Below are 17888 nucleotides of genomic sequence, written 5' to 3' on the forward strand. Positions count from 1 at the left end.
TTTCTCCCACGATCCCCAAAGCAACACTGACAGTCTTTGGTCATGGCTTCCCCAGCAGCATCCTCTGTATCCTGCAGAGGACAGGCCACGAAAGGTGACTAGAAGGGTCTGAGAAGAGGGCAAGTTCCACTCTCTGCTTTCTCTGAAACGCGCTGCAGGAGCCACGGGGATCAGGTGAGGGTGTTGTTAAGAAGGAAAATTCACAGGCAACAGGAAGAGAAGCGTGGGAGCAGGATGCAGACATCAGCCAGCAGGAACAGCCTGGGCTTTGGAGCCAAACGACACGTGGTTCTATCCCCAGGGCCAGCCTGGACCAGCTGTGCAGACTCAAGGGCTCAGCTGAACCTCTCTGGGTCGCCAGGTTCTCACTCTGGAAATGGAGGCGACATCAGGCTACTGTGAGGACCACACAAGCTCAGGCCATGGACGTGATTAAGGAGGCACTGATGTACAAAGCCCATCTCTGTACAATAATCTCCACTATTACTAACAAACTCAGATGTCTTTTCCACTGTTGCCATCATCTGAAATTCACACCTCAATAACCCATGCAGACATGTGACCTGCTTCTGCAAACAACTTGAAGTCCCTCTGGCCCTGTCCTCTGGATGTTGACTGTATGGAGCTCAAGAAGTGCCTACTTTAGACTTCCCTGGTGGCTCAGTGGTAAAGAATCCACCTGCCAATGCAGGAGACATGGGTTCAATCCCTGGTCCAGGAAGAGCCCACATGCCATGGCGCAACTAAGCCCGTCCACCACAAGTATTGAGCCTGTGCTCTGGAGCCTGGGAGCTGCAACTACTGAGCCCACGTGCCCTATAGCTTGTGCTCTGAAACAGGAGAAGCTGCCGCAATGAGAAGCCCATGCACCAGAACTAGAGAGTAGTCCCCACTCTCTGCAACTAGAGAAAAGCCCACGCAGCCAAAAAGACCCAGTTCAGCCAAAAATAAGTAAATAAATAAATCTTGTAAAGAAAGAAGTGTTCTCTTTGGAATGTGGTGGCCTTTCAGAGTAACCACGTTGGCTGTTGCCTCCTAAGATCCAGGGAAGTGGGGAGGGGTGATGTAAGGAGTGATCATAAGGAGCATTGCTACGAAATATTAACCTGGACACACACAGCAACACACGGAGAGGATGGATAATATGAAATCCAACACAGGGGCAGGGATGTCTCAGCAGAAAGGGGCAGGGAGATAACAATGCCAGGAGACAAGTGGTCCACCCTCTGGTAGAAGTCGCTGAGGCGGTATTCTGGATGCCTCGCTCTGGACACGTGAGAGGTCTGCACTTCCATATCCAAAGCTGTTGGATCATCGACTCCTTCTGGGCAGTGAGTTGTGAGCAGAAGGGACACATGCCTCTATTGGTTAAGTGTTTAATTTCCAGGGTGATAACCACCCGGACCATCTTCTCTCTCACAGCAACCAGCTATGGCTCAAGGCAGCAACGTCCCCATCACCCTGGGCTGCTGAGGGACCGCCCTGAGCAGAGCCCCTCTGCGGCCACCAGCCCACCGAGGACACACAGTGTACACAGGAGATAAACGCTGGTTTCAACCGATGTGAGTTGGAAGCAGCTTGTTATGGCAGCATGATCTAGCCTGTCCTGACTCACACACCTCCCAAGATCTTGGTACTATGTCACTTCCCTGGGACACCAGCATGATTTCAGAGAAAGGCGGGGTCTAAAATGAACTACAATGAAGTTTTCAACCCTAGATGAGTGAAAGTGAAAGTGTTAGTTACTCAGTCATGTCTGACTTTTTGCCACCCTACGGACTATAGCCCACCAGGCTCCTCTGTCCATGGGATTCTCCAGGCAAGAATACTGGAGTCGGTTGCCATGCCCTCCTCCAGGAGATCTTCCCAACCCAGGGATCAAACCTGGGATCTCCTGCACTGCAGGCAGATTCTTTATCATCTGAATTACCAGGGAAGCTAGATGAGTGGACACTCACAAAAGAAATGAAGTCATAACAGAGAAAAATGAAGCAAGCTGCAGTTCTTTCGCTTCTGAGTTTATGATCGTTTCTCTGACCACTTCTGAATTTGTGGTCAGAGATTCGTGTCTCCTGCACCAACACGTAAACAAACACTCAATTGTTTATCACTCACCTCCTCTCCCAGTTCCCAGGTGGACTCCGTGAGGACAGACATTACATTTCGCCCGCCTTATAAGTTCAAGTGTAGGGCCTGACATACGGCAAAACCTCGGGTAGGTTGTTCATGGGACACCTCCAATTCCAAGTCAGCTAAAACCACAATCCTTGAGTTTCAAAAAATGATACCGTCTGAAGGTCACGGTAAGAGCAGGCTGAAAATCTCTAGGGAAGTGGCCTCTCTCTGGGGGATCCTTCCTATAGTGTGACCTCCCAGGGCCCTGGGTCAGCCTCTAGCTCCCTCCTCGTTAATAACTGCAGGTAGAGAGAGTCCAGCCGCCTGCAGACTGTATGTACTCAGGCCCAGAACTAAGTCTAACCAATCTGAAGGAAGGGTGCAGTTCTGAGCCCTGATGAAATCAGTTTAGGGGACGCAGACTGGAGACAGAGGTGGCAGGCCTGCTGGAACCCATCCCAGCCCTGTGTTTGCAGGGAGTCTCTGATGGAGGTTGTGCAGGCCTAAGAACACCCACAGGGAAGACACTGGGATCAGAAACCACACAGTCACAGCCCCTGCTGTCAAGTAGGAATGGAAACTCAGGGTTTCCAGATCTCCTCATTTTTCAAAAGAACCCCATAATCTTATGTAAAACTTCTCCATTTTTATATATTGGCAAATATTTCATTGTTTTTCCTCTAATACACTGCAGGCTAAAGCAGCCATCCTTCATGGCTGGATTGGATTGTGACCCCCACCTCTACCCTGAACCAGCATAGATGGCTCCTGTCCCTGCAGAGACAAATTCCACATTTAATTCATTTCAACCGTCCTTGCTGTGGCTATGGGGTGTGTATGTGTGCATGTGCACATGCGTGCATGGACACGTACACACAAATCTAAACTGTATGGCCATTTCCATAAAAAAAACTAGTCATCACAGGTGGTTGATCACACATCATCCTGTAAACACTTACTAAATGAAGACAGAAGTCAAAGGCAGAAGCAACCCGCCTCTTTCAGGGAGTCACAGCAGGATGGAAGGAGACGGTCATGCTTGAGTGGGGCCCACGAGTCTCCTCTCTCCCCATTTCATTAGCCAGCTCAAAGCACAAAATAAAATGTTTGTCTGCTCCCTGCACCACGAGTACTGTGAAAATTAAATCAATTGCAAGAAAACTAGAAAGGAGTAGCAGGTCCCTGATGATGGACTAATGCTTTAGAGCAAATGCAAGAATGCCAGGTGTCCATTACTCTGGCAGGAAGCAGGGTCTCCTATGTTCTGGGGCTCCACCTCGAGATGGGCAAGGAGGAAGTTCAGCAAAGGAGTCATGTCGATGGGAAGGTAACTCCCAGGATAAAGGACCACCATAACTGATGAAAGTTAGCTTTTAAAAAAACACAAGCATGTATAAAGTCTCTGTAAATGTTCCTAAGGGCTTGCTGCAAATTAAGAAGAATTTATTCAAGAAAACCTACTAAAAATAGAGAGTAAAACAGAGAGACTAGGACACCTGGGCTACAATCTGCTCCACTCCAGGCAGGCAGGGCTAACGAAAGACTCCTTCCCCCAGGGCCCAATCCAAAGCCACAATACCTCTCTGGGGCAGACTGCCTGCATATCTCATTCTCCTTAACACCACGGAGCAAAAACTCTATTCCAGGTAACAGCAACCCAGAGATCGGGAATTCCTTTCTGCCTCCAACCACAACCCACAGTCTACAGAGTCCACCCAGGGTGTGACTGGCTGGGAACACAGGGACCCGATCGCCCTCCCCCCAGGGCACCCATACACTGTAGCATTAGAGGCTACCTCCCCTGCCCAGCGCCCCACACTAAAGCTGGGTGTCAATCCAAGAGAAGCAGGCCACTGTTCCCGCACTGGCTCAGGAGTATGCCTCTGAGATCTTTCCTAGACAGAAGGGAAGCCGACCATTAGAATAGAACACTCCAAAGCACTCCCCATGGGAACTGACTTTTTTGAAAAAGAGTGTGGGGAAGTTCAAGACTAAGAGCACCTGGCTTCTTCAAGGTGTTTCACGTGAAGATGAAATTGCAACCCACCTCTGCCTCCGGCCCCATTCCATCCCCACCTCCCCATCTCATCCCCACCTACCCCATCCTATCCCATAGTAGTAGCGGTGCTTGCTATCTTCTGAGCCAAAGACCTTGATCACCATGCTGTAGAGATGCAACCCTTCTACCAGCATCCACGCAAAGGCGCTCAGGAAGAAGTAGTGCAGGAGCATGGCCATCGCCTGGCACGGGGCCTAGGAGCAAAGCGACGCATAGAAAGTAAGTTCTCTCAGGGTGTGAGCAGCGGGTGTTCGCTGTTGTCTCAACCTCCCTCCACAGATTTTCTGGGGAGTGCCTTATGGTCACGTGGCTTCATTTCTTTCTGGAGAGTCTCATTTTGCTTTTCCGGGGGCGGGGGGGGTGTGTGTGATTTGAGTGGAGCACGTGACTCAAGCAGTAGCCAATCAGAACCCCTCCCAGGCACAGTGATTGGTTCATGAGAGGGCAGGGAATTGGCCCGGCCAATCAACATAAATATCCCCATCCCTGCCACAGGATTGGTTCGGGGCGGGCATGTGACTGGCCAGGTAGATGGCCAGCGCTCCAGAGTGGGCGGAGCCATCAGCAAGCGGGTTTCCCTTATAGCTCCGGACCTAAGGCCCCTAGCCTGGAGCTTATGAAGTAAGCTTGGCTCTGGAGCGGGGAGGTGCTGCAGAGCAGTGTACGAGGGGAATGGAGTTGAGGGGAAGAGAGAAATCAGCATGTGACGTGTCTGTTTTAGTTCTCCACTTCAAGGTGTTGGTTACCTACCTGGAGCTGAACGGCCTGAGTGACACAGCCGCTTCCCTGGAGTTTACTCTCAAACAGGTGTGTAACAGACAGAGATGTACAAACTACCTGTCATGCCTGCTTTTCTTGGCTCTTCGGGGCACTGACATCCAGAAGGCCCACCTGCCTTCTCTCTGACTAGCCGGCCAGGGCAGGTGTGCGCCTCTCCTCTGTTCAGAGCATCACGGGGCATCTGGTCCCTCCTGCTCCTGGGGTCATGGCCGCAGCTTCAGGCTCAGCCACATGGCCTCAGATTCTCCCCAGGACCTTGATCAGAAATTTCGCACACCGCCCCCCACCCCCCAGCCCCTATGCTCTCTGTAAATTCACAGCCACCCATCCCTAAGCTCAGATCAAAGGGCCAGGGAGCCAGGAGTCAGGGAGGAAAACAAAGATGAAAACAAGAACAACCATCTCTGTGGGGGCTCTATGTCCTGTCCTCCCAAGGCCCCTGGACAGTTATTTCTTAGGGGAAGAAAAAGGAACAAGTTGCTAAAACGCTGTGTTTCTTGTCATCAGGCTCTGTCAAAGTTAGATATAAATATGGGACATATCTATTATTTTTGTGGTCCCAGTACTCATGGCTCTGTGTCTTTTAGGACCAGCTTCCCCTTTCGTCTGGGGACCACCTTCACCCCCTATACACACACAGAGGCTCTGATGAGACCAGCCACCACAGTCACCTTTCCTGTCTGTCTCAGAGGTCATCCAGTGGGTGGATCACTCAAGCAGATCCACGCACTGGAGCCCTGCCTGGGATTTCACATACATGGGCTCTGAGAGGGAGAAGGCTCCCAGCCCCTAGGGTCACCATCTGGACCATGACTGCCTGGACCACTTTCCCTCCTGCTGCCATCACACCATGAGAGTTCACTCCTCTCAGCGTGACTTGGGCCAACAGCATCAGCATCACCCAGATGCTGGATGGAAACAGGAACTCTAGATCCTGCTGAACCTGAATCTACATTTTAAGAAAATCCCATGTGCTGATCCACAGTGGAGTTTGAAATGCATTCAGTAGGAGAGAATGAGGCTGGTGCAGGCTCATCTGTCCACGGCACAGCCAAGAACTTCTTAGATGCTTGGATGAACCCCTAAACCTGCGAGCAGAGGAGAGTGAATCTCTCCTTAGGCAGAAGCTCCAGGACAGGCAGGTGGACTGAGGACCCTACTGGTTATGAGGATAAGAGGCTCTGCTAACCCTCACCTAGGGAGATAAAGAGTTCATCTCCCTTTAGCCAAGTGTGATTGTATCCCACCTAGGGCCACTGATTCATACTGCTCGGTTCTCCTTCTCTCCTAGTGTAGAACAAGCCCATCTCTGCTTCTTCTTCCCATCAACCAGGCTTATAACCCACATCACCCAAGCCTGGGTCATTCTAGTCTCAGGACTTGACTTTCTGTGAGATCTAAGACCCCCTAGTTCCCCGGAGGATTCCCTACCTGATTCAAAGGGTACAGAAATGTGGATCTAGGTCTTCACAGTCCCTTTGTGGAGAGCACCTGCCCTGGGCAGGCAGAGGAGGGGTGTGGCTGTGTGCGGTCAGAGCAGAAATGGAGAGCAGTGTCTGCAGCAAGACTGCACGAGGTCAGACTTTGGTCGGCACTTACCTGGGCGAGTCACTGTAACCCTCTTTGCCTCAATCCTGCCTCTGTGGCATCACTTCCTGGGCTTGTTATGAGGATTAACTGAGTGGATCTATGTAAGCCCTCAGCACAACGCCCAACACGTAGTCAGGGCTGTACCTGTCTTCATTACAAAGACTGATGTGAGCAGGAAGGCCAGTTCATGCCAGTCATCTTCCCTGTCTTTCCCAGAGGAACCACAGCCTGGCTATCTGGTGGTCTGAATTCCAAGTTGAAACCAGCAGGTGCCACCCCTGCTGATGTCCTCCTGGTGGAGGGAGGAGGGGATGGGAGGGAGGCCCACTGTGGACACATCAGGACCCAGGGGACGCACTCACCGTGCCCGGCTCAAAGCGGAAGCTGATGAGCAGCAGGACCTGGGCCACCAGGACGGCGCAGGACAGGTTGGCGTGGATGTGGTAACGCTGGTTCCGGATGGTGCTGACCGAGCTGGGGGCAGAGAGGCACCAGCTCAGCTGTGACTGCCCCCTACTGCTCCTCCAAGGACCACCAAGGAAGTCTTAATAAGCCTGCCTGGTTGCTGCCATTTCTGGTTATGAACACTCAACGGCTCCCTATTACTCTTGGAAATGACCCAGCTCATTCCACAGGCCCTGCAGGACCTGACCCTTGCCCATCACTCAGACTCAGCTCTTTCCTTCCTCTGATCACAGACCCTCTTTTCTGGTTCTCCAAGATCCCCAGCCCGCTCCATCCTCGGGGTCTTTGTACCAGCTATTACTCTGCAGTAAAGTCCTTCCCCAGGTTTCCCCTCGGAGAGAACTTCCTGAGCCTGAGGGAGCCCCACTTCCTCTCTGAACTGCCCTCAGGGCTCGGATGGCTGTGGAGATGTGTGTTCAGGCCTTCGCATCCTCACTTGTCATCTGCTTCCCACCCCCACCCCCAATCAGGCATGCTTTTACTGTCTTGGGTGCAACTGTGTCCTCAGAGGTGACTATAGGCCTGGGTGGGTTGGAGTTGGGGGGTGATGGGTTTGGACTTGCTGAGCAAATAGCTGAGGAACAAGAGAATCAAAGCAGGAACATCCTGAGCCTAACACTGGGGCCCTCCAAACCCACCTCCATCTCCTCTCATCTGGCTCAGATCCCACCAGAAGTTCCTGTGTACAGTGGGAACCCCCGCTCCACCCCCCAGAGTGCCCAGGTCCCTGGTGGGCTGCAGCAGGGGCCCGGGAAGCTAACAGCCTCCCCTGCCATTGTGGCTGCAGCCCCCGGGCCAACCAAACCCGGGACGCCCCTAGACAGTGTCACCCAGGTGACCGGTGTCCTCAGGGAACAGGGCAGGTGAGGAGGGGTGCCAACTTCCAGGAGGAACCCCGTGAGCAGAGGAAGCACCTGAGCACCCCTCGAGACTGAGGCCCATCCAGGTGTGAGTAACACGCCCTCCTTGGAGGTCCAACAGCCCTGAGGGGAGCGTGCAAACCCATCTTCCCGGCTGACTGCCCAGACTCTCGGCTCTGATCTTATTTTTCTGTCCCAGTCCTGAAAGACCCATGGGCAAACTTAGCTGCCAGTATCCACTCGGTGGTGGGGGTAAGCTCTGACCAGACTGATGTGACTTCAGCCAGAAGGGGTCCTCCAGGGTTCTTACCCCTGGGGCTTCCCGCAGCCCAGCCCCACAAGGATCCGGCTGATTTGATGATATTTTGGGTCGGGGGCAGGGGGTGGTCCTCTGTTCTGGCTCTTTCCTGGTCAAAGGCCAGAAAGCCCTTTGGGCTGGGGAACTTTCCAGAACTTTCCAGCTTAGCTCAAGCCAGGTGCCCTCCAATTGGACAGCCTCTCCTCTCTCCTCAGTCTTTTCCAGCACCCCACAGGCCCCCCACACCCCAGATTTCAAAAGAAAAGGTACTTGAGGAACAACCACCCCCCTGTCACACACCGTGTGCAGAATCTAAACAGAGGCCCGCATTTGCTGCCCCAGCCCCCAACCCCAGTACAGTGCCAGAAGGGAAACCGAGGTGGGCAGGGGTGGCACTGACATTCGCACGAAGCTGCCCAACCTCCTGGGCCCCGGCGGAGGGCAAAAGATGACTCACGAGAGCACGGCGAAGGTGACCAGCGTGATGGCCAGGCAGAGCACGGACAGCGAGCAACCGATGTAGCTGATGGACGAGAGCGCCACCTGGTGTCCGCGCGTGAGCTGTGCGGGAAGCAGAGCGGAGGTGGTCAGCCATCTAGTCTGGTTCCTACAGGGGGACAGAGCCAAGTCTGTGCCGCCCGAGCCTGATTGGGGGCGGGGGGTGGTGCGGGGGCCGGAGGGTTCCGGCTGGAAGGGGTCCCGGGCTAATGCACAGCTGAGCACCAGGTAGTCATCGGGCCGTTCTGAGTTGGTGGTGACTGCCAGTCCCTGCCTCTGCCAGATGCCCCGCTGTTGCCATCAAGAGGGCGAGTCCTTTGCTGTTGGCCCTTGGTTCTGTACATTTCAGATGCGCCAAAGGGCTCCACCAATCACTCAGATTCCTCCACCATCAGTCTCTGTGCCTCTAGTGCCTACGCCTCTCCCACCCATTCCCATTCAGCCTGCCCGCTCCGTGCCTCCCTATCTAGAATGTGACATCCACAGCTGCCCAGGAGATGTAGTGTTTGCTTAAGAGCCTGACCAATAAGCCCTGGTTCAAGTCGCAACATGCCCTTGTCCCCAGCCAATGACCTAGGAATGAATTTACACATGTAAAATGCTCAGAGTGACATAAAGGGTTTGCTATTATCCCTGATGTCAAATAGAGCATAAACAAACTCAGTGGATTAAGTGGATGCAAAGTCACAAAGGATGGTGACAGAAACCACCGCTCACTTAAGAGACCAATCCAAGACTCCAGGAGCTAGCATCTCAAGGTCACACACATTTGAACCTGGGATCCAAGAAACTCTGTGCTCTCTAAGCCACACAACTGGAAGACCAGCTTCCCACAGAAGTCGCTGCAGTGCACTTCCTCCTGGGGCTCATGGCTCCTCCATCAGCATCAAAGACCCAGCCTGGAGTTCGTTCTGCATCTGTGTCCAGCCTCGGACATCAAGGACAGCCAGAACCTTGACCTCCAGCTAAACAACCTTCTTCCCTATTCATTGGGACCTGAGCATACATGCTAAGTCACTTCAGTCACATCTGACTCTTTGTGACCCCATGGACAGTAGCCAACCAGGCTCCTCTGTCCATGGGGATTCTCCAGGCAAGAGTACTGGAGTGGGTTGCCATGCCCTCCTCCAGGGAATCTTTCCAACCCAGGGAATGAACCTGCATCTCCTGCATTGACAGGCAGGTTCTTTACCACTGAGCCACCTGGGACCTAACCAGGAACAAAAGGAGGAAATACTGGGATCTGTAAAAGGGCTGTCGGCCAGGATGAGGGAAATGCTACAGGCACAGGAGGCCCCACCAGGAAAAGTAAGTGGATCACAAGGAACAATTTGGGAGCCATCAGGTCTATGCCTGAGGACTCATCACTTAATGGGGTCTACTTCCTTCAGATCTGAGTCACTCAACTCATCCCAGGGGTCAGGAAACATTTCAGATCTCTGGCTGAAGGGAGACAGGGGAGGCTGAAGCCTGGACCCAGCAGCCCTAGATGTCAAGGCAGGGCCCTTGTGAGTAACTCCTATCTTTGCAGCACAGCAAGCTTCCTAGGTGGGTGGGGCCACTAGTGGGTTCCTCCAGCAGCCTTCCTTCTCAGCACCATCCCAAGATCTTGGATCCTAAACTTCCCCATCTGCAGATGGAACACACAGTGCTCCGAGTCATCAGATCCCCTAGGAAGGCAAACGGAAATATATTCCTGGAGCCACGCTCCCACACGGTATCACTCAACACTCTAATTCCTGTGAGATGTTGTCACTGGTCTTCTGTGAAATGATGTTTCTGGTTTTAGATAAGTTTCAGAAAAGTTGCACTCTCTATCTGCCTTTAAAGATGTTTTGGTGAATATAAGCAATCTAAGGCTTCTGAGAAATCCTACAGGTGAATATATATATTGAGAGAGAGAGCTGTGTCAAACTTGGCATTTCTCAAACTCTTTGGGGGAGGGGAAGTGAGTACGTCTTTGGAAGTGCCGTTACTTCAAGTGATGCTTTTGAGAAACAGAAATGAAAACCCAAAGAGGACTCACTAACATTATACTGCATAGATCATTTTTCCTTAATGTCTCATAAGACAGTAAAGGTGTCTCGTCACTGTTACAATGAGCCTTGCCTAGAGAAGGTGTGAAGTGTTGGTTACCAGAGTTTATAGACATCAGCAGGCCATCAACTGTTCTTGGAAACTAAGGTCGACCTCGGCAGCACTCACTAAATTGAAATTAACTTAAATGACCAGTGGAAATGACAGCAAATGAAATATAGCTGCATGTCTGTATCAACAAGGTAGGCTGGCCCTGGTGACATGCTCACCCCGTTGCCACTGGGAAGCCCCCTCCTTAGTCTAGCCCCAGAGCGCAACTTCTGCGCGTGGAGGCCTCTGCATCCTGAGGTCTCAGCTCGTCTCCCTCCCTGTTCATCGCTCTACTGCCCAAACATCTCCCATCCCCACAGTGCGAGCATCCCACTCTCTGACACCAATCACATTTCATGGGGGGAGTCTTCTCTCTCCCAGAGAGATGGGGGGCTCTTTGAGGACAGAGATCACGTTCCTGAAACTTCCGCTGCCTGATCACCCACAGCTCTGAGAACAGCAGGTACTGCTGAAAATGAGGGTTCATTTGCTGAAGGTTTCAGGGTAGAAAGAGTCCCCGAGTCTCTTCCCCTGACTCCCCCACTGATTCACCATAAAAGATGTATTTAATGTACATCACTGTGTGTATACCTCTTAGAGAAATAATGAAACTTTACCTCCTCGATTCACAGTGCTCTAGTGAGCTTCCTGTGGGCTCATGTGAGGTTCACTGCACAGCATAAAAGCTTCCAGATGGGAGGGCTATACCTGGCCAGCCACACTCACTGAAATCTTTACCTGCTTTCTGCACACAGGCTCTGCCTAGTGCTTCTGATAAATGGGAGTCCAGCCCTAGCCTCATAGCCACAGCTACCCAGTCCTGAACCATATGCCCTGCAGCCTCACTGTCAACCAACCCTGTGAAAAAGCTCAAGTGTTAGTTGCTCAGTCTGATTCTTTGCAACCCCATGCAAAGAATTCCTGGCAATCAGGCTCTTCTGTCCATGGAATTCTCCAGGCAGTAATCATGAAGTGGGTAGCCATTCCCTTCTCCAGGGGATCTTCCTGACCCAGGGATCGAACCTGGGTCTCCTGCATCGCAGTAAATTTTTTTACCATCTGAGTTGCCACAGAAGCCCTCAACCAACCCTATTATCAACCAATTCAACCATCAACCCACCCCACCATCAGCCAACCTCATCATCAATCAACCTCACCATCAACAACTTTATTATCAACCAATCCTACACCATCAACCAACCTCACATCATCTGTCAATCTCACCAGCAACCAACCCCACCATCAACTAATCTCACCATCAACCAATCCCACTGTCAATCAACCCCACCATCAGCCAACTCTATTATCAACCAATTCAACCCATCAACCAACCTTACCGTTAATCAAAACTCACCGTCAACCAACTCTTCATCACAACTTTTACCAACCCAACCAAAGCCAGCTTTAAGCCAACCACAATATGGAACACTTTAAAAATGAGATAAAGCCCCTCCCTTGAGCAGAGCTATCATCCTGGTTAGCCAGTCTCAAAATGCTTATATAGAGCGTAAGGCAAGCTATTAATATATCCAAAGGTCATACTTTACATGGCACTTGCATGATAAAGCAAGCCTATGAGGGGAAAATGAGAGGTGATCAGAAGGACCTTTGAAAACCTCTCAGGTCCCCTACAAACCATGGTCTGTGCAGGTAACCTCATCATTCTTCAGCACAGTGGTCTGAGTAACGCTGAGGCAGACCACAGCAGGGAGCTGCCCGCAGAAGCTGGGGTCTTCAGATTTTTCTGGCTTAAAACAGCTGTCAAATCCACAGAGCAGAATGGTGTGTGTGTTGGTGGTGGGATAATCTGAGAGATTCTGCTTGCCTGAAGGGTTTACTCCCCCTCTCTTTTTATGTAAGAGCTTGATAACTTTAACACATGTTCAGCCCACTGGTTTGCCAGCGTGTTAAGTGAACTTGTGTTAAACATGGCTCCTCTGTAAGCTGCCAACAGCCTGTGCCTTGTGAAGTTGGATAGGAGGGAAAGCGGGCTTCACACTGGCCCCAGCATGCAACTGGAAGCAGAAAGAGAGAACAGGAGAAGACCTCCTGGATCAGAAGCAGGGTGCACTCTAGTGGTGAGGTCCATGGAGACAAGGGTTGTCTGTCTTGCTCCTGTCCAGATCCCCAGCATCTGACAAGGACTGGCAAACTCTAGATGTTCGAGAGATGAACCAAAGATCAGACTCACCTGGGGCCGTGAAACATTCACAGCAGATTGGATGGTTAAGATGGGGAGAACAGAAGTGCCTTTATTGGCATCTACTCTATATAGGCACCAAACCAGCAAAGGAGGCTGAGTGGGCATCCTGGTTCTCATGTTGAATAAATGTGACTGCCCATCACTGCACAGCTGGCGAGGCAGTACTGGACTGCCCCCAGATGGCCTGGACCCCCATCGGCAGCAAGCAAGCATGTATTAAGTGGCACCTGCTGAGTGCCAAGCCTGGGGCTTAACCTGCAGTAGGGAAAGCAGATAATGAACAAAGGCACAAACAGATACTGATAAATGCATGAGTGAATAAATAAGTTCTGAGCTTGATCAGGCTTTGATGTAAATAATCAGAGGCCTCGCTGGAGGTGATTGTGGGGGACAGGAGGGGAGACCTAGACGTGAGAGTCATTCCGGGTCCTCCCTCTCCTCTCAGAGCTCATCCCCACCCAGTCCTGTCAGCTCCTCTGCTAATATGTAGGCATATATCTCCTTATCCTCAGTTTCCAGAGCCTCTGTCTTAACCTGCTCTACTTCTTGGACTGCCTCGCTGCTCCCCCACTGCACCCCATCTTCAGCCAAGTCTCCACTCAGCAGATGTGGGTCTGAGCTCACCCATCTCCTGGGCACCCTTGCATCCTGAATGAAATCCTGGTTCCTGCCCGGGTCTGCAAGGCCCCCAGTGCTCCGTCCCACCAGCATCTCTGCCTCACCGCCTTACTCACTCGCTCTTTCAGGAGGGTCCACACAGGAAAGGAAGGCCTTCCCAGGAATTCAATGGAGGGGACTGAACATAGGAAGTGGGTGACAAAGTATGGGAACCCCTGGAAAAGGAGATGATGGTGAGAGTCCCCAGAGAACAGCCACAGCAAGAACCTCTACCCTTGTAGGGTGGGAAGGACAATGGGAGGGGGTGATGTGAGCAGAGCCAGGACCACTGGCAGAGCTGGAAACACAACAGGTCTGTCCCCTGAGCTGGGGCCAAGGGGGGAGGGTGGTACAGAGGGAGCAGGGACCACGGAGGGGCCATGGGCGGCATAGGAGCATCTGAACAGAGAGCAGCCGGGTTTAACTCCATGCCTGCCTCCCACTGGCTGGGCTCGGCAGGAAGCCAGTTGTCAAGGGAACCTGTGGCCGAGCAGAGTGAAGGATAAGTGGGGACAATCGGAGAGTGTGCAGCCCACTTGCTGGGGCAGCTTGGATGCAGATGCTCTCAGCCCCTCAGTGCTCCTGGACCCCGTGTTCTGTCACCCCCGGCTCTTTGCAGGGCCAGCTCCATCCTGCCTTCTGGTCTCCCTTCTGCTGGGACCCAGGCTCTGATGGAGCCTGCCCTTCCCCTGGTCTGCTCTGACCCTGGCTAAACCACGTGCCTTCCTTCAGCCCTGGACAGGAGGGGCATGTGGCTCACTGGGCAGCGGAGATTTGACAACAGTCCCTGGGCTTAACCAGCTGTGGGTTTCACTAAAAACACGCTCTGCATGGAGTCCAGACTGCAGGTGACTTTCACTACGTTCCAGTGGTGGAGATGAGACCAGAGCCCCGAGCTTCTTGGCTGCTTGAGGGGTACCATCGTGGCCTAGAGGGGTGCACTGGTGGGGTTTCTCCCCGCCAGATGCACGAAGACTTGGGTCCTATGTCTTTAAAAAGATGTCATCAACCTGCCTTCCTTAGGCTAGTCACCTCATCAGAAGAGTCAGCTGGGGACTAGGACTGAGCCATTTCACTCCCTTATTACCCAGACCAGGCCCCTGGGGCTGTCTTAACCATCTCCACTCAGTCATACAGCTGTGTACCAGTCTGAGACTGACTGGGAAGACAATAACTACTTTAGCCTTTTTTAAAAAAAATGAGAAATTTAATTCAGGGCAATGTTTGCAAAGGGGAACAGAGATGCCACAGGAATGATGGTGTGACCCAGGTATTAATCACAGCCAGACGCCACCTGCCCTGGTCAAAGGTCACTTGGGGAAGCCAGGGCCACGGGCCAGAGGAGCTGCCAGCAGGAGGCTGCAGAGACAAGGCCATTGCCAGGAAAGCTGCCTGAGGCTCAGGGAGAGAAGATGGCACTTGGCCTCACCCCTCCCATCTCCTGCCAGAGCCCCAAGGGGCAGCCAGCACTGGTCAGCCCTAGGATGCTGAGTCCAGCAGGGAAAGGGGTGGGTCTGAGAGCAAAGGCTCAGGATCCAGACATGCCTAGGGTCCTAGGGATTGAATCCCTCCTGCATCCAGCCCTGGGCAGCTGGGCCGTGGGAGTCAGGGAGCCCATGTCTCTGCCCCTGAGCCTGCCAGCATGGCTGGGAGGCTGCCAGCTCCCAAGATGCTAACTGGGAGCTGTGTGAGCTCCAGCTTTACACGTGGGGGTGGGGATGGATGGGGGGAACTCGAGACGGAAATTGCAAAGCACACAGAGCGACTGTCGCTGGGGGGCATGTGGACGATGGGGTGACATGGAGCCAACACACCAGCCACCCAGACACTCTCTGCACAGAGGCAGGGCTGGAGCAGACCTCCCCATAAATGGTGGCTTCAAGCACCTACGGGAAGTTCAAACCTTGCGCTGCTCTACCCAGCAAGTCTACTGCGGTGATTTGTCCTACAAACGCACTTGCAGTGACGGGAAGGGTGTCTGCTCACAGATATTTATTGTTTGCAGCAGCCAAAGACTGTTGTCACCTGACATGGATCCACAGAGGCTTAGAGAAATCCCAGGGTTGGGGGTGGGTGAAGAGGGGTACCCAGTGGTGAAAATGAATGAGGCAGGTCCGCATAGACAGAGATGAAGCAGTCACCAGGATGTACTGATACGTCTCTCAAAAGCACAGAACAGTTTTTACAGCATGCAATTCTGTGTTTAAGGAACAGAGGGTGACAGGGGGACTGTCTCTGAGGTGACAGAGTCAGCCCTGCTCTGGGCAGGGGACTGGGAGACACAAGAGGGGACGGGGCCCACGTGTTCACCTCCACCTTCTGTGCTATTTATTGCATTTTCCCAAGTAGCGTAGCATCTTTCCATCAAACATAGCCTGTGAAATCGGCCCTGGCTTCGTCTCAGTCCTGCAAGGAAACCTCAGGCTCCTTCAGGGCCCCTCACCCCTGACATGGGGGGAGGTAGCTTCTCCAAGAGGGTCTCCTTTCCCATTACCATGCAGAGATCCATGATGTTTATGACAAAAAATGCACAGTGCACCCGATCTGGGTCAGAACGCACTTCAGTTCCCAGCTCAGCCCTCCAGCCCAGAGCTGACCAACTTGAACAGCTACAGAACCCGTGGTCTCTCTGCCCTGCCTTCCGTGTCTCTCCCTCCTGTTGCCCTCCTCTGGCAGGCGGGCGGCACATCAATCTTTATACCTCGAGATGGAGATGCCCCCGGCTGCACCTTGACTCAACCCCTGCATCCTCGCTCCTGGCCACTACCCTCACCACCCCTTCCCCCCAGGGAGCGAGCTCTCTCTCCTGAGGGGGGTTCGGAGACAGGAGCCCTCCGGATCCCACTGTCAGCTTCCCCTGCAGCTCCAGAGCAGAGGTTTCTCAGAAGAGTCTAGAATAAATAAAGCAATGGCTGCTTTTCCTCCAAGGTAGTAGCCTGGGTCTGGTTGAAGGACAGGAGGATAATTAAATTTTCCAGGAGGGGATGCTGACCCCACAGCGAGGCACTGTCCGCAGGACGGCAGGGTCAGGCTCATGGATAAGCTGAGCTCCCTGAATGTCTGATTCCTCCTCCTGCAACTCTTTCCCAGATGGGCCCAGTGCCTGCATACCTGGGGTTCTGGAGGGTGGAGAGGGGTGTCAGGCAGTGGCCCAGCCCCAGAGCTCAGCCAGCATGCCCACCCAAGGGGCAGCAAGGTGAGGACTCAAGGAAAGGGCCCCCGGGAGCCCTGGAGGAAGGGAGGAGGGACAGAGATGGGAGTGGGCAGGGGAGGGGGGAGGGAGGAGGGAGATGGGAGGGGTAGAGGAGGGGGGAGGGAGAGAGATGGGAGTGGGTAGGGGAGGGAGGAGGGAGGAGAGAGAAAGATGGGAATGGGGAGAGGAGGGGAGGAGGGAGAAGGGAGAAGGGAGGCACTCTCCACAGGTCCCCAGTGCCCAGCTCAGCACAATCCCAGGCTCTCGGGCTCCATGGAGGGTGCAGGGTCAGAAGAGGAAGTTGCTGGTCCACACACAGCCTGGAAGGGCTTGGCTGGTGAATTAGCGAAAAGGAGAGAGTAGGTGGGCTTCCCTGGTGGTTCAGATGGTCAAGAATCTGCCTGCAATGCAGGACACCTGGGTTCGACCCCCGGTTTGGAAGATGCCGTGGAGAAGGGAATGGCCACCCACTCCAGTATTCTTGCCCGGAGAATCCCAAGGACAGAGGAGCCTGGTGGGGCTGCAGCTCATGGGGTTGCAAAGAGTCGGACACAACTGAGTGACTAACACACACGCACGGAGAGCAGGTGTGCGAGTCAGAGCCCAGAGGATGAGCCAGGACCCAGTGGGAGCCTGTCAGCGCCCCCTTTGGCTACATAACTAAACAGACCAGGGAACTGAGGAGTGATGTAGAGGGACTTTCTGGATCCATAAGAGAAAGGCGTTTAGGACAGCTCCCTTCTGTGGAAACCCACAGGGTGAGGCGTTACACCCTGGGAGAGAAAAGGGCAAAACAGGAGACTTTTCAGCTCCCTGCTCCCACAGCACCCCCACTAACAGGGAAAGAGTAGTCCCGACCCTGTGCCCAGAGCACAGGACCCTGCTGTCCTTTCCAAGAATGAAAGGAGAAGGATGACGCTGGGACACGTGCTCTGACACTACCATGTAGGGAGGTCTGGGCTCCCCAGGCTCAGGGGACCCCAGTCCCCTGCCTACTCCTCTGACATGGCTCCACTGGCCACATCCCAGGCGGGTGCCACTGC

General features: G+C 53.2%; 1 protein-coding gene across 2 annotated transcripts in view; it reads right to left on the reverse strand.

Annotated features, from left to right (window-relative positions):
* The window catches only part of ADGRD1 (adhesion G protein-coupled receptor D1), a 182326-nt gene that overhangs the window by 26189 nt on the left and 138249 nt on the right, over positions 1-17888 (reverse strand). For both annotated transcript variants that reach the window (XM_070475041.1, XM_070475042.1), the window contains 3 exons: positions 8625-8728; positions 6907-7018; positions 4215-4368 (listed from right to left, as the gene is read on the reverse strand). In XM_070475041.1, coding sequence (XP_070331142.1) covers positions 4215-4368; positions 6907-7018; positions 8625-8728 — 370 coding nt within the window. The remainder of the gene's footprint in view (positions 1-4214; positions 4369-6906; positions 7019-8624; positions 8729-17888) is intronic.

The sequence above is a fragment of the Odocoileus virginianus genome, chromosome 12 (assembly GCF_023699985.2).
Source record: "Odocoileus virginianus isolate 20LAN1187 ecotype Illinois chromosome 12, Ovbor_1.2, whole genome shotgun sequence".
Classification (NCBI taxonomy): Eukaryota; Metazoa; Chordata; class Mammalia; order Artiodactyla; family Cervidae; genus Odocoileus; species Odocoileus virginianus.